This window comes from Myotis nattereri, assembly GCF_964212035.1.
Source record: "Myotis nattereri genome assembly, chromosome: 2".
Classification (NCBI taxonomy): Eukaryota; Metazoa; Chordata; class Mammalia; order Chiroptera; family Vespertilionidae; genus Myotis; species Myotis nattereri.
Window position 1 is genome coordinate 163,244,669 of NC_138076.1, and position 26,638 is coordinate 163,271,306.

Below are 26,638 nucleotides of genomic sequence, written 5' to 3' on the forward strand. Positions count from 1 at the left end.
TGGTTCAATTCCAACTCCTGGTTCAAACATTTCTTCAAAGAGGCCTTTTCTCAACACCAGGAGTAAAGTTGCTCCCCCACTCCTGGTCTCTTTCTGTCTCATTACCCTGAATCACTCTCCACTAACTGAAATATTTGTATTCTTTTAATATATGTTTTTATTGATTTTTTTTTTTTTGAGAGAGAGGGAGAGAGGGGTTGAGAGAAACATTGATTGGTTGCTTCCATGCATCCCAACAGGGAATCGAACCAGTGTATATGTGACCCTTCAGTGCACAAGAGGATGCTCCAACCAACCGAGCCACACCAGGAAGGGCTTACCTCTTTGTGTTTATTGGCTTATTAACTGTCTCCTCCTCCCCACTAAAATATAAAATATACCAGAGCAGGGACCTGGTCTGTCAGGCTCTTCTCCCCATGCCTAGAACATATGTCCTGTTCTGTATTTGTTATAATACTTGCTGAGTAATAAACAGTGCTTTTCAATTCTCAAACAGTTTCAAATATATTATCTCATTTGATCATTACAACTCTGAGTAAAATGGGATTGCTAACTCAATTGTAAGGAAACTCAGAGATGCACCTCAGCCAAAGGCAGAGGGCTCAATGAGATCGGATCGCTGTGCTGGGGCTTGCTTTTTTCAATATCTTCACTCCAGCTCTAGGGCTAAGGGTATTTTAAACTTCCTTGCCAGTAAGGAAATGAGGACCCTGGAGGATAGTGGGAACAACGTGCACATGTTTTAAAAGTTGCCAGTTCCTGCAGTTGAACCCTTCCCACTGCAACCCGCTCTCCCGGCCCCCCCCCCCCCCCCCCCACACACACACACAGCAGATTATGGCCACAGTCACGCTACTCTACGTGCAAAGAAGAAAATGCAACTCTACCCGACTGTTTGGAACCCCGAATCCCTGTGTACCTGCCTCAGGTTTTTGCTCCACTTTTTTCTTTTGAACAGCTTTATTCAGGTATAATCTTGTCTCGGTTTTTAAAATGCGTTCCTTTGGAATAATCTCATTCCCTAGAATATTTACTTCACTTTTTGGGTCTCCACTACTCCAGGCACCTGCAAGGATTCCTTTTTCTTTTCCTTTCCCCCTACGTTTCGCAACCCGACACGTATGATCTGTGTGTCCCGAACTCGTTCAGCCTCGCTCCCCAGACCTGCCCACTAGAAGCCTGGCCCCTACATCTTCCCGGAGCCCCGCCCCTCGGCCCCTCTCCAATTCAGGCCCTTCGGATCTCGCCCTTCCTCCACCCCCCCACCCCCCCTCTATCTCGCGAGAGATGAGCGCGCCTGGCCGGACGAGAGGAAAGTATCAGCTCCGCTGAGGGGGGGAAGAAGGAGCTGGAGGCAGATTGTGGGACCGAGCGCGGGCGGGCGGGAGGCGCCGGAGCTGCCAGCGGGTGAGTCCTGTTAACATTAACTAGCCCATGATGGGACGAGAGTCTCCCCTTCAACCCTGACCAGTCGCAGTCTCCCAGGCAGGGGTCTCCCCTCCTAGGTGTGTTGGACGGGGGCGCTGAGGCGGTGGCCGGGCCCTGTCTGAGGAAGAGGGTGGGGCATGGGCTAACGCTGGCCAATAAGAGAGAAGGAAGTAAGATTGGCGGCGATAAGCACTAATGGCAGATCCTCTTTACCTTGCGGAGTGCCGCCCCTCTTTCCCTCCTCCCGCCTCCTTCCTTTGGGGGGGAAGGCGGGGCCAGAGGCCTGAAGTGTGGGGAGAACTTGGGGGTAAGTAGCCCCGGGGGGCACAGGGCGTGGCAAGAAGAGGGGAGTTGAATCCCGAGGGATTGGAAGTGTAGTAGTGTAGCCTACGGGAAGGATCCTGGGGTTGGGGTGGAATGGGAGAAAGGGGAGGGGTGCTAAACTGGCTTCTGAAAGAGTGGGGTTAGGGACTTGGCATTGGAAGAAGCTGGAGGTAATAGGCAGAAGGTAGGGATGAGTAGGTGAAAACATGGCAGTAAGTGAGCCTGGAAAGAGAGATAGGGTTTAGTCATTGGAAATGAGAAGCATGGCATTTCGACTGAATTATAAAGAAGAATATCAGGGACATGTATCAGGAAAAGTATAGATTTGGAAAACATTAAGTGAATGAGTTTACGAAGACTTGCATGGTGGTGGGCTTGGTCGCCAAAAGACTGCACTTTGAGAAGGGTATGGGGGACTCCAGAGGTGAAAGGGAGGTGTTTGGAAAGGAGACGGCTGATGTATGCAGGTTCTGAATGTAGGTATCAGAAAAGACTTGGGTACTGTGTTAGGGCTTTTGGTGGGTATGACATCCAGTCTGGTGATCAGCCTGCAAGAACGCTGGATAGGGGTTGAGAAGGATAAGAAGAAAACACTTTCATCACTTCTACTCTGATTTCCTTTTTCCCTCTCTAACTGTTCCCACATTTAATCTCTTCCTAACTCGGGGGTGGGGGCCTGGGACGGAAGCAGTCCAAGTCGGAGTCCCAGAAGGAGTTACTGTTGCTCGAATTGCTTGTTTATGTTCTCTGACGAGGGTGTTTACTACCCAGAGCACCTCCTACCCAAATTCCCATGTTGCTACTTTCCTAACTTTAAAAGTTTGTTTTCCGCCTAGTGGGTGTTTTAGTATTTCTGAAGGTTGTGCCATAAGTGAAGGTTTGTGGGAGTGTGCACAGTTTTCTCCGCAAGCCCACTTGATCCCTATGTTTAAAAACTTTGCAATAAATAGTGTAAGTAATTTCTGTAGAGACATCAGTCTTTATAGGTTTTCTAAGCACAGAGAAATATACTAAACTGAAGTTTGTTTTGTTAAGTATGTCTCACCTACTCATATTCTTTAAGAATTGCTAAATGGATGGTTGCAGTTTTAATTAGCTTATGTGATATATTTTTAAATGGTGTAAATAAAATGGACACATATTTCCGGAAAGTGAAGAATTTCAGTTTCTTCCTTTGTGTCCAGACTCAGAAGCTAAATATATGTCATTATATCTTAGGGCAAGGGTTGGGGAAATCAAACACAATTTATACTTAAACATGGAGGATGTAAGGAAAGTGGAGACTATTACGAAATGTAACATGTCTGTAAGGAAAGAAACTGAAAAGTTTGGCAGCTATACTAAGTAGTCTTACCAGTTCTTAATTCTGTACACAATAATGACAAGCCTTTGCTCTTTGTTTGATAGTTGTGTATTATTTAATGATGAATTGGACTAATATAGCCAATTGGACTAATAACTACTTTATTAATACATATAATTATCTTTTACATTCCTTCTCTTCTCCTTTTACTTTTTTAAAAAAAATATTTTTATTGATTTCAGCGAGGAGGGGAGAGGGAGAGAGAGTTAGAAACATCAGTGATGAGAAAATCATTGATCGGCTGCCTCCTCCTAGGGATTGAGCCCACAACCTGGGCATGTGCCCTTGACTGGAATCGAACCTGAGACTCTTCAGTCCCCAGGCCTACACTCTATCCACTGAGCTAAACCAGCTAAGGTGTCATCTTTTACTTTTAAGAAGCAAATTAATAGCTGAAATACTGTTAAAGCTGTTATGTGAAGAGAAATCAGAGTATGTTGTTTTGTATTAACCTTTGGTTTTCAGCTACCATTTGGAGCTTTTTCTCTTGGCCAGGAAGTCGCCCATACAGCACAGTGAGACCAGTTGATTACTAATCCTTCAGCATTACTTAACAGAATTTGGTTCCAGTATTTCGCATTCAGAACATTACTATTAGAGATTCAGACATTTTCACAGTTTGCCTGGCGATAGCACACAAAAATATCCAACAAAACAGCAAAGCCCCTTGTTTTAGTCTTCCATCCTAGAATTTGTGATGGCTTTGAGTTGGGCACTGTTAAATGCAAGATTTGTTTTTCCCATTTCCCATTAGTGTTAGCAGAAAGTTAGAGAGTGCTCATCCTTAAATTTGTGAATCAAAGGTACCATCCCATGATAGTTCCAGTGTTGTAATTAGTAAGCATTTTTCTTTATTATGGATTTTAAATATTAATGGATATCATTACTGTATCTCCTTTCTTTTTCCTCTCCCTACTTTCAACCCAAAATGGAAATCGTTTTTTTAACAAATTCTTAAGCTACTACTTTGCCTCAAGTAAAGTCCCTGGCTCTGCCTGAACACAGCTGCTCTGAAGTTCTCACAAGTTATTGTTTTGTACATGTCAAGACTGAGTTTTTCCTAGGCTGCAGTAGGAGGGAGTCAATGTCACAGCAGCCTCCTATCCACGTCTGATAAGGAGGAGCCTTCTCCTTGTGAGGAAGTTTGGGGTGGAGCAAATAGCATTGCCATATAAATATCTAATAAAGACAACTCTCTTTGTGGGACTAGTTGGCAGGCTGGAGTATAATTGTCCCTTATTTCTTGATAAACTGAAGTTAAGGTGCAGATGTTTCTTTAAGAAAAACAAATGCAGTATTCATTTAAAAAGAAGCATTAATTTCTTTTGTTGTTGGTTTCTCTGAAAATGGTACTGATTTTAGAGTTCATGAAAAGTTTTCCATTTCTTTAGAAACATGTGAAAGAAAGCAGTTTTAAGTTTCTCATTTTTCAACGGTGCCTTCCTTCCTCTTAACAGACTTATTTTGGGATTAAGTATATTCATGAAATGTGAAAAGGCATCATATTTGGAATGCCTGCAGCATAGTCTTTTACCTTCCGAATGCTATAGGACAAAGATCCCCACTTCACAGATTCCCTGTTCCATTTTGGAACTCTATTTTTAGAACATTCTTTACATTGTGCTGAAGCTCTTTAATTCTGCCATCTCAAGCTACAATAAATAAACCTAATTCTTTGTCAGCATGGCAGTCCTTCAAATATTTGATGACAGTTATGTCTTGTTAGGCTTTTGTTACTGGGATAAATATCCCAAGGTCTTTCAGCTATTCCTTAAATGACATTTTTAATAAAGTTCAGGCTCCTCATGAACTTAGTTGCCTAAGTTTTTAGGGCTTCTTGTCTAGGTCTGAATATAACATCTAAGATATATGATCAGGAAAAGTACAGGGGAGAGTGGCCTCTTTTTAAAATTGAACTCTATACCTCTATTTTTAAAGCCTAAGATCACATTAATTTGTATAATTGATTTTAAAACATATATATATATATATATATATATATATATATATATATATTTATTGATTTCAGAGAGGAAGGGAGAGGGAGAAAGAAATAGAAACATCAATGATGAGAGAGAATCATTGATTGGCTGCCTCCTACATGCTCCCAACTGGGGATTGAGCCAGCAACCTGGGCATATGCTCTGATCTGGAATCAAACCGTGACCTTCTGGTTCATAGGTCGATGCTCAACCACTGAGCCACGCCACCTGAGTGTGTAATTGATTTTTTAAATGTAATTGAAGACTTTACATTGATCCCAGTAACTGTCATCTTGTTGGTTTTGGTTTATTGTTTTAGCTTGATAATGTTATTTAGCCTCTTGGGCATTCCTCATATTTTTGTATCGATAGATAAATGTGATAAACATGACTCCTATGGTATGTGTTTTCTTAATTTATTTTATTTTATTTTTTAAAAATATATTTTATTGATTTTTTACAGAGAGGAAGGGAGAGGGATAGAGAGTCAGAAACATCGATGAGAGAGAAACATTGACCAGCCGCCTCCTGCACACCTCATACTGGGGATGTGCCCGCAACCAAGGCACATGCCCTTGACCAGAATCGAACCTGGGACCTTTCAGTCCGCAGGCCGACGCTCTATCCACTGAGCCAACCGGCTACGGCGTTAATTTATTTTTTATTGTCGACAGTATTACAGATGTCCTAACACCTAAGTTTTTGTTTTAGGGCACTGGTAAAATATATAAGGGTGAAGCAATGCTTTAACATCAGCATACTATCAATAGTTTGATATTAATCCATTAATCAGTCTTTTGGATAAAATTCATTTATGAATCCACCTACTGTTTTATCACCTAACCTGTATTTCTTCTGAAGTAGTAAGAGTTGTCCTGTTGTAATCTAAATATATTCTATTTCTGGGCATATACCTGAGCTTCTTGGCTAGAGACCCTGTTAAAAAAAGAAAATGAAGTTAGACATGAGTTACTATTTTGCCATCTTATGCTAGTGTTTATAGATCACTGCATTACTTGCCAGTTGTTTAAAGCCATCTACTTAATAATTCATTTTATAATCTTCTTGGTAAACAGTATTTCATCAGTCTATAATTTCTGGACTCTACCTTCCCTGCCCCCTATTTTTTTCAAGTATGTTTTCCCCCAATTTCCAAGACTTCTGGTTCTGCTTCCTTTTTTTGTTTAAATTAATATAGAATAATTAGCAGTGTTTCTTTATAATTGTATGCTTTTTGTCATCAGATGAAATTCTGTTTTAGAAACTATTTTAGGACAAAATGCTATTCCCTGAACATTTTAAGTTACATATTAAAGAATTAAACTATTGTCCACATAACAGTTGTATTATGGTTTTCCATAATGTTGACATCTCCAATTTAGACCTAACTTTTCATTTTCTGTTTGGAATAAAAACTTGTACCACCTGTAAAAAATACACATATATACACATACATGTAATTGCCATTTATAATTATATAATTTATTGGTGTGGTGGTCTGTATTTGTCACAGTATGTGCTGTAGGTGAAATGGTACTACAAATAAAATAGCACATCAGAAGACATCTCTAGGGACTAAGACTTTATGTTGGCAGCCATCAACTTTTCTGTGTGTTAATTTTAGACCTGATAGTTGAATTTATGTTTGAGTAATTTAGCTGATAAATGCATTGTTAAAGCACCTTCCTCTTTGGGGGTTTTAATTTTTACTTTCGTTTTTAGAAAATTGCAAATTGTGAGTGTAAGTGTTCATGTGGAATAAAGTAACATGCTGTTAGGGAATGCTTTACATTTTCTTTTGATACCTTCTCATCCATCTGAGATTGTTCAGTTATGAAGACTCCTGGAAAGTAGAGGGATGGACATGATGACCTCTGAAGGTCCTTTCCAGTCCAAACATTCATAAATAGAAGCTCATCTCAGGGAACTTACTATTGAAGAATCAGGAAGAAAAATGGACTGTAAAGAATATAAAATTAAAATGGTTCTACTGACCCAGTGGGAATGGATAAACAAAAAGTAAGGAACATAAATAGCAATAAATAATAACTCTTAAGCCAAAAAACAAAACAAAAAGTCAACACCAACAACAAATATTTTGCATTGGATCGTTTCATGTCTTAAAATATTTTATTATGACATTTTCTCTTTAGAATTTCCCTGGTGGACACTTTCTGTTGAAAGAATGTTGTTTTTCTGTTAAATCATAGTATTTGGCTTCCTTTCCTTCGCTTGTTTGTCCTTTTGTTTAGAAACCTTTAAAATCTGAATATACTCACTGTATGTAATGAAAGAAAATTCAGTTCAGTTTGAAAGTAAACATACTGTATGGTTTCTTTGGAAAGGAAGGATGAAGTGTTACAATTCAGGAAAGGTTTTATGAAAAGATAAATTTACCTAATTTCTAAAACCTTGTAGGCAGACATCTAGGAAAGAGTCCCAACTAAACCAAAGGTGAGTTACTGCATTAGTCTTATGAGGAATATAAGGACACTTATTAGGAAACAAAACTCATTACAAACACATGAATTTAACTTTGTTAGTTTTTTTTCATCTTTGGGTAATTTTAATCCTAAGTGTTCTCATACATTTGAAACCCAACTGTGCAAAAAGTTTCTCTTTTCTATTCAATACTGCACTTATCCTTAATAAATATCAATTTATGAAAGTCTAACAGGAACCAAGATTTAGCTTAAAAAGTCACTTTTGAGCTTGTGGCTTGGGCCTCTGTGGGAACAGTACTGTTTTATCGTAGTCCTACCTTCCCAAAAAATCTAACTTGCTTTCTTTGAGTAGAATTACTTACTAATACCTTATTATATGGTATAGTGCTTCTTTCTGACATAGTGGACAAAGGAATCTTATATGCTAAATTAGCCAAATTTTATTTGGGGCTTAAAATTCATGCAGTAGAAAAATTACTTTTTTTTTTTCCAGATGAAAATAGAACATAACCATTCTTTTTGAAATAGGAATAACCCTGACTATATTATAAAAAGAGGATGATTTATTGACTATAACATATAATTGCTGTAAATGATTTGTGTTGGCATCAAATTTCTTGCTAGTAATGTTTATTTAAGCTTTATCAAACTTGGGTAATACCATGTTGGTTTTCTTTAGCATGGTATTTCTGGTACTAACGTCTTTTTGAGCGCCATTTCCTCTTATTTTTTATATGTTTTAATTTATTTTAAAGAGAGAGGAAGGGAGAGAGAGAGATAGGGAAAAAGAACATTGATGTGAAAAACATTGATCTGCTGCCTCCTGCATCCCTCCCTATTGGGGATCAAACCCACAACTCAGGCATGTGCTCTGACCAGGAATGGAACTGGTGACCTTTTGGTACATGGGACGATGTTCAACCAAATGAGCCACATCAGCCAGGGCTAGCACCATTTTCTTTTCCTTTTTTTTAAGTTTTTTGTTGTTGTTGCTGTTAATCCTCACCCAAGGATATATTTTCCATTTATTTTTAGAGAAAGTGGAAGGGAGGGTAGGGGGGAGAGAAAGTGTGAGAGAGAGAAATATTGTTGTGAGAGACACATTGATTGGTTGCCTTCTACATGTGCCCTGACTGGGCCAGGGATTGAACTTGCATGACACATGACCTTGACTGGGAATTGAACCCATGGCCCTTTGGTGTGTGGCCCCATGCTCTAACCAGAGAGCCACACTGGCCAGGGCTTTTTTTTTTTTAGTTTTGGTCAAGCAGTAGTTTGCTAATATTTATGCATCTGTGTTTGGGACTGTTGAAAGTTAATCAGTGAGCATAGGAATACCTACGTTGCCAGTATGTGGACAGTCTTAGAAAAGATTTTGTTAAATTGATTTTAGAGAGAGAGGAAGGGAAAGGGAGAGAAACATTGATATGAGAGAGAAGCATCAATCAGCTGCCTCCTGCACACTCCTTACTGGGGATCCAGCCCACAACCTGGGCATGTGCCCTGACCAGGAATTGAATCAGCAATCTTTTGGTGCACAGATGATGCCCAACCAACTGAGCCACACTGGCCTGGGCAAGTCCATGAAGATTTCTAGCCTGTCTTTAAAGATTGGTATTTTAAGGTTGATTAGTATTGGTTTATTGCTTTAGGGATCCTACTTTATCTGAAAATGGATAGGAAAAAAACTGAAACACAACATTAGATTTTGACAGCTTACCAATTTCCAGGAATTTTTCTGTTTTTAAAATGCATATTGAGGCCAAACATAGGTATGATGTTCTCTATTTCTAACTCTGCTTTCTGCTGTCACTTTAGCAAGTGGTTGCTTCTTTGTTTTTGCTTTATTAACTTTTCTGAGGATAGTTCAAAAATAGTTCCTTGAATCCTCTAAAAGCCTAGAGAGATAAAAACTACTCAAGTAGTTGGCTGTATGAAGCTGCTTCCAGATAGGTTCTAAACTTTGGCCATGTGTTGCCTAAGTTATGACTCAGCCTAATTCTCACTTCCATCTGCTTTTTGTCATTTGCTACAAAACTATTTGGTCTAGTTAATCTGGGTCCTTTCTTTGAAACCTGTTCCTGCATGTCTGAGCCTGAAATTCAAAATTAATTTCAACCTGCTCTTCGATTGATCAATCCAGGGTACTCTACTGTTTATGTATTTCTTAAAGCAGTGGGTTTCCAACTTCTTTTGGTCCTAGAATCCACCCCTTTTTCTTCTTAAAAATTAATTGAAGACTCCAAAGAATTTTTGTTTATCTTGGTTATATCTATTGATATTTAGTATATCAGAAGTTAAAGTGGACAAATTTTAAAAATAGAAATTTATTTTAAAATAACATAAACAACAATAGTTTCCAAAAGATTTAAGGGAAGAGCTTTAAATCTCTTTAATGTCTGACTTAATAGAAAACAGCAGGATTCTCATATCTGCTTCTGCATTCAGTTTATGATATGTTGTTTTGGTTGAAGTATATGAAGAAACCGTGGGCTCAGACAGATATGTAATAGGAAAAGAAAAGGTTCTTTTCCAGATAATTATAGATAGTCTTTATTTTTTGATACTACACCAAAACTTGAAAAGTGATAATTTGTTAAAGGTTAGATGTGTAAAATGAAAAACTGTATCTGTGAACTTTTGATACTGTGTTAAAGTAAAATGCATTGGACATGCCTGGGTTGCGGATCAATCCCCAGTAGGGGATGTGCAGGAGGCAGCCAATCAGTGATTCTCTCTCATCATTGATGTTTCTATCTCTTTCCTCTCTGAGATCAATAAAAATATATAAAATGTATTGGGCCCGGCAGATGTGGCTCAGTTGATTGAGCATGGACCCATGCACCAAGAGGTCCCAGCTTTGATTCTCAGTCAGGGCACATGCCTGGGTTGCAGATTTGATCCCCAGTAGAGGGATTGGCTGTGCAGGAGGCGGCTGATCTATGTTTTTATCTCTCCCTTCCTCTCTTTCTAAAATCAACAACAACAATAATAAAACATTTAAAATGCATTGGCCTGCCTTGCCCTTTAAGTAGATCTTTAGCCATGTATGATTTAAACACCATGAACGTTCTGAAAGGGATCAACAGGGATCCCTGGAGCTCACTTTGAGAATTATCTTATAGTACCAAACTTGAAAAATACAGCTTCTTACCATACAGAAGGAATATAAGCTCTCTATTTTAGTGCTTCTCAAAGGGTGTCTTGGAAGCCAAAGCCCAGTGAATATAGGAGGCCTAGGAATCTGTTTTTTAATGAGGTGCTAGGTGAATATGCTAAATATTCAGAGCTAGGGTTAATTTTTTAAAAACATCTTTATTTTTTAAAACATATTTTTATTGATTTCAGAGAGGAGGAGAGAGTTAGAAACATCAATGATGGAAGAGAATCATTGATTGGCTGCCTCCTGCACTCTCCTCAGTGGGGATTGAGCTTGCAACCTGGGCATGTACTCTTGACTGGAATTGGACTGGTGACTCTTCAGTCTACAGACCGATGCTCTAGCCACTGAGCCAAACTGGCCAGGGCTAGGGTTAATTTAAATTAACCACATTTTAAGAAAACCTAATTTCTAAATTTTGAAAAATTAAATAATTTAGTAATTGTCACATTATCAAAGTTTTTATTGCCCAACCAGTGTGGCTCAGTGGTTGAGTGTTGACCTGTGAACCAGGAGGTAACTATTCTATTCACAGTCAGGGCTCATGCCTGGATGCTGTTAATAAAAATCCTTATTAACAAAATATACACTCTAACATTTGTCATAATTGGGATATCTTAATTAACCATGTATTTTAATTAATAACAGTATAAATACCAGTAGTTGGCAACTAAGGCCAGATAGTAAATATGTTAGGCTTTGTAGGCATGAGGTCCCTGTTTAAAACTACTAAACTCTGCCACTGTAGCACAAAAGTAGTCATAGACAGCATGCAAAGAATAAATGTGGCTGTATTCCCATAAAATTGTATTTATGAACTCTAAAATTTGAATTTCATGTAATTTCTACATCACAAAATATTCTTTTGATTTTTTTTATGGATATTTATCTTTATTTCTCTAGGTAAATATCCAGTATTTTCTTTTTTTATTGTTTTATTGCTTAAAGTATTACAAAGAGTATTACATATGTCTCCCTTCCCCCACCCCCCCTTGACATTCCCCCGGCCTCCCCTACCCCTCAGTGTCTTGTGTCCATTGGTTATTCTTATATGCATGCATACAAGTCCTTTGGTTGATCTCTTACCACCCCCCCCCAACCCTCCCCAGGCTTCCCACTATAGTTTGACAGTCTGTTCAATGCTGCTCTGCCTCTGTATCTATTTTTGTTCATCAGTTTATAATGGTCTTTATTATCCATAAATGAGTGAGATCATGTAGTATTTTTCCTGGCTTCCAAGGGGCTGTCTCAGCCTCACAGGGGCCGGTGCAGCCTCACAGGGGCCGTCACAGCCTCACAGGGGCCGTCTCAGCCTCTCAGGGGCCGTCTCAGCCTCACAGGGGCCGTCGCAGCCTCACAGCAGCCGTCCCAGCCTCGCAGGAGACGTCTCAGCCTTGCAGGGGCCGTCGCAGCCTCACAGGGGGTGCCGCATCCCACGTTGGGGGTGAAGGTGCGAGTCAGAAGCTCCTCTCGCTGTCTCTCCTGCTGCTCCCTTGTGTATCGCTGATGCTGGAAGTTTCTGAGAGCAGTCTGTAGGTGCTGGGCATCATACTTTAACTGGTCAACACGAAGTTTGGCATTCTGTCTTTTGTTGGGCGGCTCCTTGCTGGACAAAATCTCCAGGCGTTCTTGGTGGCTGAATATCTGGTATGCTTGCTTGGATTTCGTTTTCTACTAAGTGCACAGACTACTTGTCTGCCGTCTCCCAGCGTCCCATTTGAGACTGGATCTGATGGACCTGCTTGTGCGTTTGTTGGTACAGCGGTTCCATGTCGCCGGCCCAGCCGGGTCGGCTCCGGCTTCCTCCGAACCTGATTCTGCTTCTGGAGTGTGTCCCTTATGTATGTGAGGAGTTGACATCTACAGTTTGTTGGGTTAGGCTGCAGAAGCGCAGGTGGTTCCTTATGTGCCACTGGCACAGCTTGGGCGGGGATGTAAATTGAGTAGGGCGGGGTCTCCAGGAATCACCAGGGTGGAGCAAAGAGCAATGGCGTCTCCGCGACTCCTCACCTCTCCGTGACTCTGCATGTCCGTGTCCCCGAGTGCCAGCAAGCAGCTCCACGAGAAAGCCATCCTCGCTCTCCGACCCGCTGCAAGGCCGTCCCACCTCTTCCCGTAGGGGTCTGGGACCTCAGAATCCTGCCCCAAACAAGCTCAGTGGATTCGAGAGTTTGTAACCCCTTCCGATTGAAAAAAAAACCACGCATCCAGTTGCAGTCCGCTTGGCGCGTGACTCCGTACCTCTGTTCTTGGTGCCTCTGTTCATTCTACTCAGTCTCAGTGCTCTTTTTTCTTTCCTTCCAGTTGTAGAGCTTCCACTGGGCCAGCTTTCCCATGGTGCTGAATGATAGCTGTTTGTCTTATACTTGGTAGTTTCAATGTTGTTGTGGGAGGCAGCACGCACAGGTCTGTACCTTACGCCGCCATCTTGGTTCTCCCCTGCCAATCCTTTATTTAGATGATAACTGGATTATTAATTTCCCAGTTATAGTCTAAATCAGTGGTTGCCAACCTTTCGGACCTCATGGACCACAGTGGTCCATGGGCCACCGGTTGGCGACCGCTGGTCTAAATAGAGGGAGCCAGACACAGAACCTAGACACAGAACCTACACAGAACCTAGAGACAAGAACTTCGCTGGAGAGAACATGGCAAAAGATCCTGGACAGAAACTGGCCACAGAACCTAGAGACAGAACCTAGCAAGAGAACCTGGCTACAGAACCTGGATAGAACATGGCAAGAGAACCTGACTAGAACCTGGTGACTGAACCTGGCAAAAGATCCTGGACAGAAACTGGCCACAGAACCTAGAGACAGAACCTAGCGAGAGAACCTGGCTGAAGAACCTAGAGACAGAACCTGGCTACAGAACCTGGCTAGAACATGGCAAGAGAACCTGACTAGAACCTGGTGACTGAACCTGGCTGGAGAACCTTGACAAAACCTGGCTGGAGAACCTAGCAAGAGAACATGGACACAGAACCTGGCTGGAGATCCTAACCAGAACTTTGCCGGAGATCCTGACCAGAACTTGGCTAGAGATCCTGGCTGGGCTGCTGATCAACTGAACGCTGCCTCTGTGTCGTTCCTTCTTCGCTGACTCCGTCCACACCTTTGGGAACCCCTGGACCTGCTGGGGTTGGACCCCAGCATCCCCTAACTTCAGGGGAAAATCCCTACCTGGGGAAACAACCTTTCTCAGAGAGGTGACCTTGGTTAAAACACATAGTGCCAAGAAGGTGTACAACTTTATAGCACGACATCTATATACTCTGTTGTGTGCTCACCACCCAAAGTATAGCCTCCAGCCCTTCATCTTTGAAACAAAAAAATTCAGCTATTCTCTTTCAAACTTCTGAATGGCTTAGACTGAGGAACATCTTCAACTATTTACAAATGTTAGAAAGACTTCTAGGAGTAGATTAGACTTTTCTAAAAAAAAAAAGATAGAGGGAGCCAACCTATCAGTGTTTTTCAATGTTTATTATAGTGAAATGGACTTAATTTTAAAACTATGGGCATTATTTCATTTTCCTAGACCAGTAGTCAACAGAGCCAAATATCAACAGTACAACGATTGAAATTTCTTTTGAGAGCCAAATTTTTTAAACTTAAACTACATAGGTAGGTACATTGTTATTAACTTAACTAGGGTACTCCTAAGCTGGCCTTTGCTAAAAACGTCCTCAATCTGATTGAGGTATGTTCGCTGAGGTCGACCCCTTCCAACTCTCCCATCCACACTCACCGTGTATACTTGTTTTGTCTATCTTTTGTCACCCGCGCACGATTTGCGGACGCGACTAGCACTAACCACTGCACAATGAAACTGCTGACTGGCTCACTCAACTTGTGCATGAATCGCGCGCGCCTACCCCATGCTGCGTATTCCGCAGCCTGCCTGCGTCGCGTCTCCCGTCACGTCACCCGACCGACCGACACTCCCCACTTCTTCTAACGCCACTTCTTCAAAATAGACTTGCCCAGGCCGAAAACCGACTTCTGCGCATGGGCCACGAAGTTTCAATGGCACTGTACATGCGTGCCCGCACGTGGTATTTTGTGGAAGAGCCACACTCAAGGGGGCAAAGAGCCGTGGTTTGCCGACCACTGTCCTAGACAAATGACACTCCAAGAACTTGTAGTCCCTCAAATTAATGTTTCTGACATTCGTTTATATTATAAACATATAGGAGACACCTGTTGTATGTAAACTTTTGGAAATACACAATTCAGTTAGTAGTCAGTCTACAATATGCAAATTGTCATCCAACTTTAAAGAGTTATAAAAAAATGTGGTGTCCATTTTTATATCTTATTTGGGGTATGTGAGAACAGGTAATTTAGGACTCAGGCCAACCTCAACTTCTTGACACATCTTTTGCCTGTTTTTTGTAGCTCTCTGCCTCAGTTTTCAAGTCTTAGCAAAATGCTTTAGCAAAACCCGATATAAAACAATAAGGCTAATTAGTATAAGGTTATAGTAATATATATGCTTTCTGTATAATACTTTTGGTACCATTGATTTACCTACTAATGAAATAATATATGTAAACTGATGTTATGCTAAATAATACAGTGGAAAATGGACCCAGAATTTAGGAACAGATTTCAATTACTAAATAAACTACTCCTAGTAAAACATGAGCTTCCTTTGTTTTCTGGGAGTTCACATAACCTGCATTATGGTCTAACAGTTCTTATGTTTATTGGATTCTTAAGTCAGTTTTTTAAAAAAAACAACACATTGATTTCAGAGAGGAAGGGAGAGAGAGTTATAAACATCAATGATGAGACAAAATCATTGATTGGCTGCCTTCTGCACGCCCCACACTGGGGATTGAGCCCACAACCTGAGCATGTGCCCTTGACCAGAATCAAACCCAGGATCCTTCAGTCCGCAGCCTGATGCTCTATCCACTGAGCCAAACTAGCTAGGGCAGTTTAAGTCAGTTTTCTAGCGGCACTGAGTATTCTATGGTGAATAAGATGTTGAGTTGGCTGAGGTATAGAGAGATAGTTGTTTGTACTCTGCTTAGCAGCAGCTATATTATCTTAGACTTTGAAACTTGGTATCCAAAGTTGTGTTCTTGGAAGAGATTTGTTTGTGTATCATTTCTTTTTAATATCATAAGGTAATGGAGCCCCTAGAGCTTTGATTGGGTGCCTGTCTAAATTTTTTAGGTTGTTTATAGCTGAGCTGAAAGGCATTCAGTACCTGGTAAGCTTGGTAATCAGCTCTCTTTATTCCCTTTGTGGTAGATGGTTGAAGAAATCTCTGTGTTTATAAGTAATACTCGTTGTTAGGGAGCATTCATGGGATTCTGAAAATGGGTCCTTGAAGGCAACAAAGGAATTATCTTGAACTGCTTAATTTACCTTGTGTATCGATACGTTTACATTTCCACCATGTCTATTTCTATATGAAGCTATTCGCTTATAATTTTAGAAAGTTTTTTTTGTAGTCAATTTTGAACTTAATTTGTCATTTGGTTCTGTTACTTTGTAATAGAGAATGAACAACTTTGTACGATTTGTAAATATACTGTTTAGTGCTTTGAAATAGTCTAGCAGAACCCTGGCTGTTGTGTCTACGTTGGTTGGAGTGTCCCCCTGTACACCAAGAGGCGGTGGTTCTATTGGGGCCAGGGCACATTCCCAGGTTGCAGGTGCCCCGGTGAGGAGCATGGTTGGGGTGCCTTCAGGGTACAAACAGGAGTCAACCTATCATTGTTTTACTTTTCCATTATGTTTCTCTTTCTCTCCCTCTCAAAAAAACATATAACAAAAAAAAATTTTAAATGTTATTTAAAACAGTGTAGGAGATATGGGCCTTTTAAAAAAACATATAGACATATGTTTTTAAGTCATGCAGATTGACATTCCTTTTTATTATTAGATTACATTATAATTTTAAAAATTTATTAAAAGCAACCTGTGATCATTGTAGAGACTTTGAAAATACTGAAGTACAAAGAAGAAAATAAAATAATCTGGAATACCATTACCCATTCATAACCATTATTAACATTTAATATTAGTATTCTCTCTTTCTGTGTTTATTATTTTGTTTGCTTTTTTATAGATTTGAAATTTTGGTGCATATGTAATTTTATATCCTGCTTTCTCCTCACTTAGTATATAGCATTTTCTAATGCCATTAAATAGCTTTCAGAAACATTCTTAATTTAAATATAGTCTGTTGTAAGGGAGTATCTTAATTTATATTTATCCCTTCTTAAACATTTAATTTGTTTTATTTTTGTTACAAATATGACTATGATGAACATTTTAATATATAAATAGTCTATGTTTCTGGTTTTAGCTTCAGAATAAAGTCCTGAAAGAAGAATGATTTGTTCAAAGGATATGAGGCATTTTAAGACACTTAATATAAATATTGTCAGATTGCTTTCTAGAATTACTGTCCCAATTTGTACTCCCAAAAGTTGTATATTAAGCTGCCCTTTCTGCTGCATCCTAAATTCGCATTTTTTTACTTGAAAAGATAGTTTAACAACTCTGGACTAGGTTTTGTTTTCAAGGGGCAATTAAGGGTTAACTTTACAGATACCTCCTCCCCATTTTTAACATTCTAACCAAAATTTATAGAGCTTTCTCCATGGTATTTGTATTATAAGAAAAGCACAGAATTGGTTGAATATCTATATATAAAAAGCCAGCCACTGTAATGGCCATAACAACAACCGTAACGACCGGTCGCTATGACGTCCACTGTGGCCAGCGAACCGCCAGATCAGGGGCTGGGGCTGGCTGGCCAACCTTGCAGCCCCTCCCCCTGCTGGCCTGCCCCCGATCGGACTCTCCCATCCTGATCAAGAGCGGGCTGCCAGCCAAACGCCCCTCCCTGCCCCCCAGCCAGCCCTGGCCCCAATCAGCCCACCCCACCACAATAGGCCCGTAGCCCCACCCCATGGCCGGCCCACCCCTGATTGCACCCCCCCCCCCAATAGGGGGTGGGGCTGGGCAGCCAACCTCCTGCAAAACCCCCCCATCCCCCCCCCCTCCCCGCTGGCCATGCCACCAATGGGCCCCCACCACCCTGATTGGCCTGCAGCCCCTCCCCCTGGCCAGCCCCACCCTTGATTGCTCACTCCCACCCCTATAGGGGGCGTGGCCGGCCCACCAACCTCCTGCAGCCGCTCCCCCAACCCGGCCCCACCCCAGATCAGCCCCTCCACCCCATCAAGGGCAGGGCCGACTGGTCAACCACCCATGGCCCCTCCCCCAGGCCGCTGGCCCCCAATCGGCACCCCCCACTCCATTCATGGGTGGGGCTGGCTGGCCCACTGCCCACAGCCCCTCCCCATGGCCAGCCCCACCCCCAATCAGCCTCCCAACCCCAATCAGTGGCAGGGACCTCTGGCCAATCGCCCACAGCCCCTTCCTCCAGCCAGCCCAGCCCTGATAGGGCCCAATCGGGCCAGGCCGGCTGGCCAACTTCCCACCAACTCCTCCTCCTGACAGGCCCAGCCTCGATCTACCCCGATTGGGGCCGGGCTGGCCGGACCCCACCCATGCACGAATTCGTGCACTGGGCCTCTAGTAACATAACATAAAACTTCCTTAGGCACAAAGTAGTTGTAAATATGTTTAAAATGTCTTCTCTATGAATAGCTTTAAATACATAAATACCTGCATAGCAGTTGTATTGTGGTCCCAACAGCTTTCTGCAAAAACTCAAAGTATACTTGAGCAAAGTATACTTGAATATCACTGTTCGAGTAAATAAATAAATATTTATTGAACGTCAACTGTGTTGTAAGAGGAAAGGCTTCCAGGAATTTTAACCTAGATTTCTGTATTCTGTCCCATTCCCCTTTGGTCACAAATAATATAGCCATTTCCTTTTTATTCATGAAACAAAGTAGCCCACTTCTAGTCACTAACATACCACTATTTCATTTCTTTCATAGAATTATTTGTTAGTAATCTAAAATTATTTTATTTGCTTAATATTTGTTTTTTCCTTTTAGACCATAAGCACTATGAGGGTAAAAACCTTGTCTGTCTCATTCACTGTTGAATTCTGGGGCCTAGAGCATATGGCAGGCACTGAAGAAAATATTTAGAGAATTAATGAATTTTAAGCTGAGTTAATTTACTTTTTGGCCTAAAAAGTAAATTGTGGTTATTAGTTTCAAACTTTTTCCTTGTCAGATTTTTTACCAAGACTGTTAACCCCTCTTTTTTGTGCTCTAGTCTATACTCTAGAATTGCTAGCAAAACAATTTGATGAATGACTACAAAGAATCGGAGAAATAGCAAGGGGTCTAATATGTGCACTGATCACCTCTGACTAATTGAACTTATAAATTAAGCCATCATTCTTACTACTTACCTGGCATCTTTCCTGTTAGATGACAACGATTCTTTGCCTGTCCAAATTTTAATGAGGCTCCTAAACCTTCTTTTAGGCCCATCTGTGTATACACTTCCTTGTAAAATCCAGTGGTTTCCTTTGTTTGTTTGTTTTTTAAGTATATTTTTATTGATTTCAGAGAGGAAGGGAGAAGGAGAGAGAGATAGACACATCAGTGATGAGAGAGAATCATTGATCGGCTGCCTCCTACACGCCCCCTACTGGGGATTGAGCTCACAAGCTGGGCATGTGCTCTTGACTGGAATGGAACCTTCAGTTCACAGGCTGAGGCTCTATCCACTGAGCCAAACTGGCTAGGGCGTAAAATCCAGTTTTAGTAAAAACTGCTTCCTCCACCTGGATATCTGATCACCCTCATATCTGATCAGGTTCTTCATCCTCCACCACCCACCAGGTGATGTCTGATCACTCTGGCCTGTCTTCAGCAAGAATCCTGTTAGGTCAATTTAGCCAGAATCTCCCTTCTCCTCTTAGTAATTTTCTATCCATCGACCCCTCGCCCTGGTGCTTGGCTATGCATTCCCACTTGCCCATGCTGTATTTGGAATTGAGGCCAGTTCTTATACTGAGATGTCTTTTCCCCTACTGCAATAATCCTGAATAAAATCTGTTTTACCACATTACTATCCAGTTATGGTTTTCTTTGACATAGATGAGTGATTTTTTTTTTTTTTTTGCAGAGGTCTATTGCCTTTTTATTTTTATGTCCACTTTCCCTTGCACTTAGTAGTTCCTTAGTAATGTTTTCTGAATGAATGAGTGATAGCTAGTCTGAACCCCTTCTAGATTTTCATGAATCTTTGATATTTATGGTACATGTGCCCTTCTCATTTTTTGTACCTAGCAACAGCTGCTTTTTGTTATTAGGAACCTAAGAACAGACCCTTGGGTGTGATTGTATATGGCTTTTATTCCTTACTTAAAGTTGGACCATCTTATTAACATTAGTTGGTTACTAAAGAAATAATCGCCAAAACCGGTTTGGCTCAGTGGATAGAGCGTCGGCCTGCGGACTCAGGGGTCCCGGGTTCGATTCCGGTGAAGGGCATGTACCTGGGTTGCGGGCACATCCCCAGTGGGAGATGTGCAGGAGGCAGCTGATCGATGTTTCTCTCTCATCGATGTTTCTAACTCTCTATCTCTCTCCCTTCCTCTCTGTAAAAAATCAATAAAATATATTTAAAAAAAAAAAAAAGAAAGAAAGAAATAATCACATTATAACCAGGTCCAGAGAACTGACTCTTTGGACCTCAGTGACAGATTCCATTTTTATTTTATTTTTTCATTTTATTATTACTATTTTTTAATCCTCATTCAAGGATATTTTTGCATTGATTTTTAGAGAGAATGGGAGAGAGAGGAAAAGACAAAACTATTGATGTGAGAGAAACACATCGATTGGTTGCCTCCTGTACGAGTCCTGACCAGGGCCCGACCAGGGCCTGCGTGGGGAAGGAGCCTGCAACGCAGATACATGCCCTTGACTGGAATCGAACCCAGTACCCTTCAGTCCTCAGGCGGATGCTGTATCCACTGAGCCAAACCAGCTAGGGCTCCATATTTAATTTATTTTATTTTAAAAATATAAAGGTAGAGAGAGAGATACACATATGCACAATAGAGAGATAATTTTTTAATTTGTACATTGACCATTTTAGGTTATACTTCTGGCTGTGACAAAACTATTTAACATAGATTTTATGAAATTACCCCAGTTATTAAAAATCATTTTCTAAATCTTGGAAATTCTTCAGTTCCCTCCCAGCATTTAGATAACTTTCTATCTTTTGAGCAAATACTAATTTTTATTATTTATGCATTCTGCTGATTCTTGAGTACTTGAGCCTTTTCCTTGGCAGACTTGGCCTCAAGGACAGCCTTTTTATGCATCCTTTTTCCCCCTGTTCCAAGATCTCCACTTCCCTTTGGAGATATCTCTAAATATAGGATGTTCCCCCCAAAATGAATGCACACACTTTGAATAATTATAAAGGCAGCGTTTATTAAAATATATTTCATTTTCAAAATTGAGCTATCAGCTGTTAAAGTGTATATACATTTTTGGGAGGGACACCCTATATATTTCCTTTACCTGCTATTTATTGCTTAGTTCTATAAAGTGCTTGAGTTTCATCCTGAAGATCAAGAAGCATACTATGGATGTGAGTGCCATGGCCAGACACGTGACCTACTTGTCAAACAGTGCAGTTACAAATGAACTGAGTTAAATTCTAGTGAATGGCAACATCATTATTGAATCACCTTTTCTCTCAGTCGGTTTATACTACAGAAATGTGTTGCTTTTTGTTTTTGAGAGGGCATCAGTTTGACCTCGTAACTAGAGGTTTTTTAAAAGTATGAAGTAGAAATAAGCAATGGCATTCATTGTATATAGCAATTGATGCAACAGACTGGGAATGAAGGAGAAATTATTTTTGTTTTGTTATTTAAAAATTTTGTTTTTATTTATTCGTTTTATCACTAATTTTTAATCCTCACCTGAAGACATGCTTTTACTGATTTTAGAAAGAAAGGAAGGGGGAGAGAGAGAGAAACATCAATCAGATGCCTCCTATTCACGCCCCGACTAGGAATGGAACCTACAGCCTAGGCATGTGCTCTGACTAGGAATCAAACCCTTGACCTTTTGGTGTACAAGGTGATGTTCCAACCAACCGAGCCACACTAGCCAAGGCAAAAAAGTAAGTCTTTGTTGATTTGAGAGAGAGAGAGGGAGAGAGAGAAACATTGATGTGAGAGAAATTTGAGAGAGAAACATCGACCCATTGACCATACTGAACCTGCAACCTGGGCATATGCCTTGACAGGGAATCTAACTGATCTACATGGGCCAGGAAAAATTTTTTTTGTTAGCTAGAAATTTCTTAAAGTGGTGAGACATCATTATTGTTGCTAAATATTTAATATTTTTAAAAGACAAATCATTTTAAAGTGAAAAGCAAGAATGATGAAAAAGAAAAGGGGCAAGAGATTGAGAGAATGATTTAAGAGTAATTGTGGGTACTTAAGAAAGAGGGCCTCCTTCCTCCCATTGTGATCGCCCTTTGGTGAAAATGGCAAACAAAAGCCAGCAAATAGGGAAGGAAGCCGGAAATCCTAGTTAGTGACTGTCAGATTAGAATATTTAAGTCATGAAAATGCATGCTTCTGTTACATTTTAATGCTTTCCCTCCCCCCAACTTGTTTTTGCTCCCCTTTAAATTGCTTTAAAAAGTTATGATTTTTCATCTCTATTTCCTAGTAAAGATTCAATTAAATAAAATTTGGAAGGCGTATATTATAATGTGATTGTGCAAAACCAGGTAAATTTTTGAATTTTGTGATTTGGGGGAAACCATTCCAGAATTTATTTCGTTACTTCCTATGCCAATATTGCCTCACTCCTCAGCCAGGACCCTTTTCCTCCTCTAGGTTGAAAACTGAAAAAAACTTAGCCTCAAATAACAAAACTAAGATAAAAATAAGGAAGCTTGTCTGGTCTTTGTATCTCCTCTATTCCTTGTAGTTTTTTACTTCTTGGCTGAAAATATGTTAGAGAACCTTGTTGAAATAAAATCTCATTTTGTGATTATATTCAGAAAGCAGTTTCTGGGATTAGGAAGGGAAATTATCTCCAGCACAGCAGTTGTAGGATTTTTTCCGGAGATAAATTGCTTTTCATAAATACTCTAAATTTTCAGTCATAATGCCCTTGGTCTTTGCATTTATTTACTTTTATTTAGTTGTATTTATTTTTTGTACTATGTTGTAGTTCCAGAAAGTGCTAAAAAATCATCATGTATTTAAAACAAACAGATAAACCAGAAAAATCCCCTTGTCCTGAGGCTGTGTGAAGAAAAATAAAGCTCTCATTTTCCCAGTACCCAATCATCAGCTTGAGCTGGCCTCTCAGGAACACAATTTATTGAAGCAATTTATCCTGGCTAAATGCGATATAAATCTGTGTACACCTACGTACATGCAGGCTCTCTTCCATTACAGCAATAATGCCGCAGCACCAGTTTCTTCATAGTTAGACCCTGTTCCTGTCACACTGAAAGGTGACTAAGAAGCCCTCTCTCTATTTTACGGGCACCCCACAATTTTAAACACTGATTGGTTGTGGAATTACTGATCAGACTACCAGAAATACTGTTTTCCAACCCCAGAGTGAGTCTTCGAGAGTTGAAGAAGCATTGTTACCTAGCTACTCTCTGAGTTTTAAGCATGGTATTCTGATTACCAGATCTAGTCTAGCACTTTCATATTTTATTTTAACGCAGGCCTGACGGAGGTTAACCTGACATTTTGGTTTGTCTCCAAGATAAAAATGTGAAATTTGGTTATAATTCTGAAGGCATATTCAGATTTTAGTTCTTTCTCTTTCACCTTCTTTTGTTCATATTCCTTCATATATCTTTCTCTCTTATAGAAGGATGTTTGAAAATGTCCTTTAAGAGTTTATCCTATAAAGACTGTTTTTATATCCCCACTCCTTTTCCCCCCACCCTTTCAAAGTACGTTTTATCTATTTTTTGTATTTCTAATTTTATTCCTAGGAGAGAGATGAAAAATTTCCCCAGCACATTCATGTTGGAATTATTGTTCTTTGACAAATAATTTCTATCAGCATTGCAAGAGTTAGCTTCAATAATTAAAAAACAACAACAATATAAACCCTGTTAAATTCTTTAGAGAAATAGAGAGGATGGATGGTGATGCCTTTTAGTGCCATTTCTTTATCCCCTGCAGCAGCACACATCTGTTGGCTGCAACCGATCAGCCCAAGAACTCTGACCGAGAGCAGCACAAACAGCCGGAACATATTCACCCAGTAAACCCCCAAAGAGTCGACATTTGTTTTATTGCTGCTTTTAAAAACCTAGCCATAAATAGAATCAGAGGGGGAAGGGCACCGATATTTCTCCATTTGCCACAGACTATTGGTGGGGGGGGGAAGGAGGCTCCCAGTGGGGAAGAAGGTTTTTATTTTTATTTTTTATTAATGAAAATTATTTCCCGTGTAGCCCAATAGGATGGGTGCTTTGTTTTCTTTGGCAATAATCTGGGATAAACGGCCCTTGCCAACCGTCTCCTAGTTTATACACCAGGGAGCCAGATTATAGCCCTGTAAAATGGAGCACCCCTCCTATAATCCCTTAATTAATTAAATGACAAATTTTGGTCTTCTCTAGTTCAGAAATATGGCTTCCGCATCGAGCGTTCAGTGGATTTATTGACATAGGGAACTGCATTGGTTGTAATTCAGCACACTGGAGAAGTGTATTATATACTGTAGCAGAAAGAGGGAAAATCCAGCAAAAGGTTTGAAATTCCTTGACTATTTAGGTCTAAATTTTTCTAATTAAAAGTTTCAATTGAGGCACAGTAAGTAGATCATATGCCACCTGTCTAATGTGTCTCCCCAAAGTAGCCTGTGTTTACAGCTTTGATAGATGGCATTCTTGGAACACCTGTTTCTAGGGTTGATATTTTTGAAGCACTTTTTTTTAAAACTCCAGCATATTTAACATAACTTTTCCCCCTACCTCCTCCTCCTCAGCTCCGCTCTGCTACATGAAATATGGGAGACGACAGACCGTTTGTGTGCAATGCCCCGGGCTGTGGACAGGTACGTTTACAATATACTTTATTGTGAATGTCTCGTTGTGAATCAAAGTGGCTGTTTTATCACTAAGGCAAAGAGTTTAAAGCCGGTATTTTACGTGATCACTGGAGGTAATCAGATCAGAGGATTTGCAGTGTGTAAATTCAAGTTATGAGGAAGTGTAGGCACTCTACTGTAATGAAATCTGCCTTTCTCTCTCTCATATTGTTATTCTACTGGTGTTTGTTTTCCACGGTGTTGAGGAGTACACGTTGCTCTCTCTCCTTTCTAAACCTATCTATCTAAATACAAAGCCAAGTTTTGAAATATCTTCTCCTCAACGTTCATGGATATGAAAGTCAGCTTAATATATTTGGATAGGCAGCTGAGAACGCACCCATTCATTGTTAACCCCAATTTGCCAGAGTCTATTTGGATTTTTTAAATACGAAAAAAAGTTTCTTTTGACTGTTGATTCAGAAAATCATTGTTAGCTGCTATGGCAGATATCTAAGAAAGACAAATCCAACATAGAACCTGAGATTGCATAGCAGTATATAAGCTGCAAGACTTCTCAGCATTTTCCCTGCTGCCATGTTATTGTTTGTGGATGTGTATATCATGTGTCAGATATTTTTCATCATATACTTTTTTAATAAAGTAATTTTTTGAAACTGCCTTTTTCCCCCCATTTTGTACTTTCTTGATTCTTCATCTTATACCTTCCCCTATTTCTGTGTTCCACAAAGGATGAATAAAGGAATACAAAGAAAGTTTTCTCTGTCTTCATAAATTGATTTTATGGACCCTGAAGGGTTGAATTTCTGTTCAGTTAGAAATATGTCATGTGACTGTCCAGTGACACTTACTGGTGGTGTGTGAGATTGCAGAATAGTTCTATTAAACATTGTAAATACTTAGACAAAAAGAAGAGAGAGTTACGTTCCAGAGATTCCTAAGAATTGGAATTTGAGAGGTGGATGAGATGGGGATGGTGACAAGGAATAGGCAGAGGATGATTTCAAATTCCAGTAAATGCTGAAATTTTCAGAAAAGACTGAAAACGCATTGTATTCTGAAGTATTCAGCATTGTAGGGTGTATTTCCTTCCTTGTCAAAGTTTTCAGCTTTATTGTTGACTGCACGTTTTCTCCATGTGGTTTATACTTTTTTTTTTTTTTTTTTCACAATAGAGGCCACTTGGGAATATAGAGTAAGTTTGTTTTACTTTTCAGACATCTGTATTGGAGTACATATCTGAACCTGATTCCTCCAAAATTTTGTGTGAATTTATTGATAAAAGTATTTAATTTGATTCCCATAATTGATACCTGGTACCTTTTCCACTTTTCTTCTTTACTTTAAAAACCTGCATTTTTGGTGAAAATATATATTTTTCTCATACTTACATTTATTTTTCTTCACTTATTATTTAAGCCACTCTACACCTATAATCTCTCTTATATGTAGTGTGCCTAAAACCACCCAGACAAGGACTTAAAGAAATAAAAATGGATGATAAAAATAAAGGAATACATGGGAAAAGCATCTCTTAAGCTCTCTGAGGATGAGAGATCTGAATACTGTTTCTTTAAGCTGTCTCATCAGAAAAGAGTAGCTTTCACTGAAATTTGAGAGCCGGGAGAGGGTTTTTTGTTGTTGTTGTTGTTGTTTTGTGGGGTTGTATTTTTGTTGTTGTTGTTTTTCATTTTGGACTAGAGGTAGGAAATCAGTAGGTACTTTTCACTTTGGTTTCTTATATTGTAGAGTTGTTTACCATAAGCCTTTTTTCTTCCCCTACTTCTCCTTCCTATTTCTGAATTGTTCGTTGGTATTTTGGTTGTTAGGATTAATGATAAACTCTGGCGTAAGTCTTGAAGACTTTCTCCCCTCAGTGGGTGCAGAACTTCGGGAGACTGCTGC

The 26,638-nt window shown here is 40.0% G+C and overlaps 1 protein-coding gene across 6 annotated transcripts in view; it reads left to right on the top strand.

Annotated features, from left to right (window-relative positions):
• The first annotated feature begins 1,299 nt into the window (after positions 1-1,299).
• LOC308514616 (cyclic AMP-dependent transcription factor ATF-7) overlaps positions 1,300-26,638 on the top strand; it is a 111,155-nt gene continuing 85,816 nt past the window's right edge. For 2 of the 6 annotated variants that reach the window (XM_081084833.1, XM_081084832.1), the window contains exons 1-2: positions 1,325-1,407; positions 24,671-24,739. Coding sequence is in view for 3 of the 6 variants with exons in the window: in XM_081084832.1 (XP_080940958.1) it covers positions 24,692-24,739 (48 nt within the window). In the remaining 3 variants the exon portion in view is untranslated. Of the gene's footprint in view, positions 1,408-1,687; positions 1,736-24,670; positions 24,740-26,638 lie in introns of those variants that run through there. The other 4 variants (XM_081084830.1, XM_081084834.1, XM_081084831.1 and 1 more) reach the window with 4 other exon arrangements.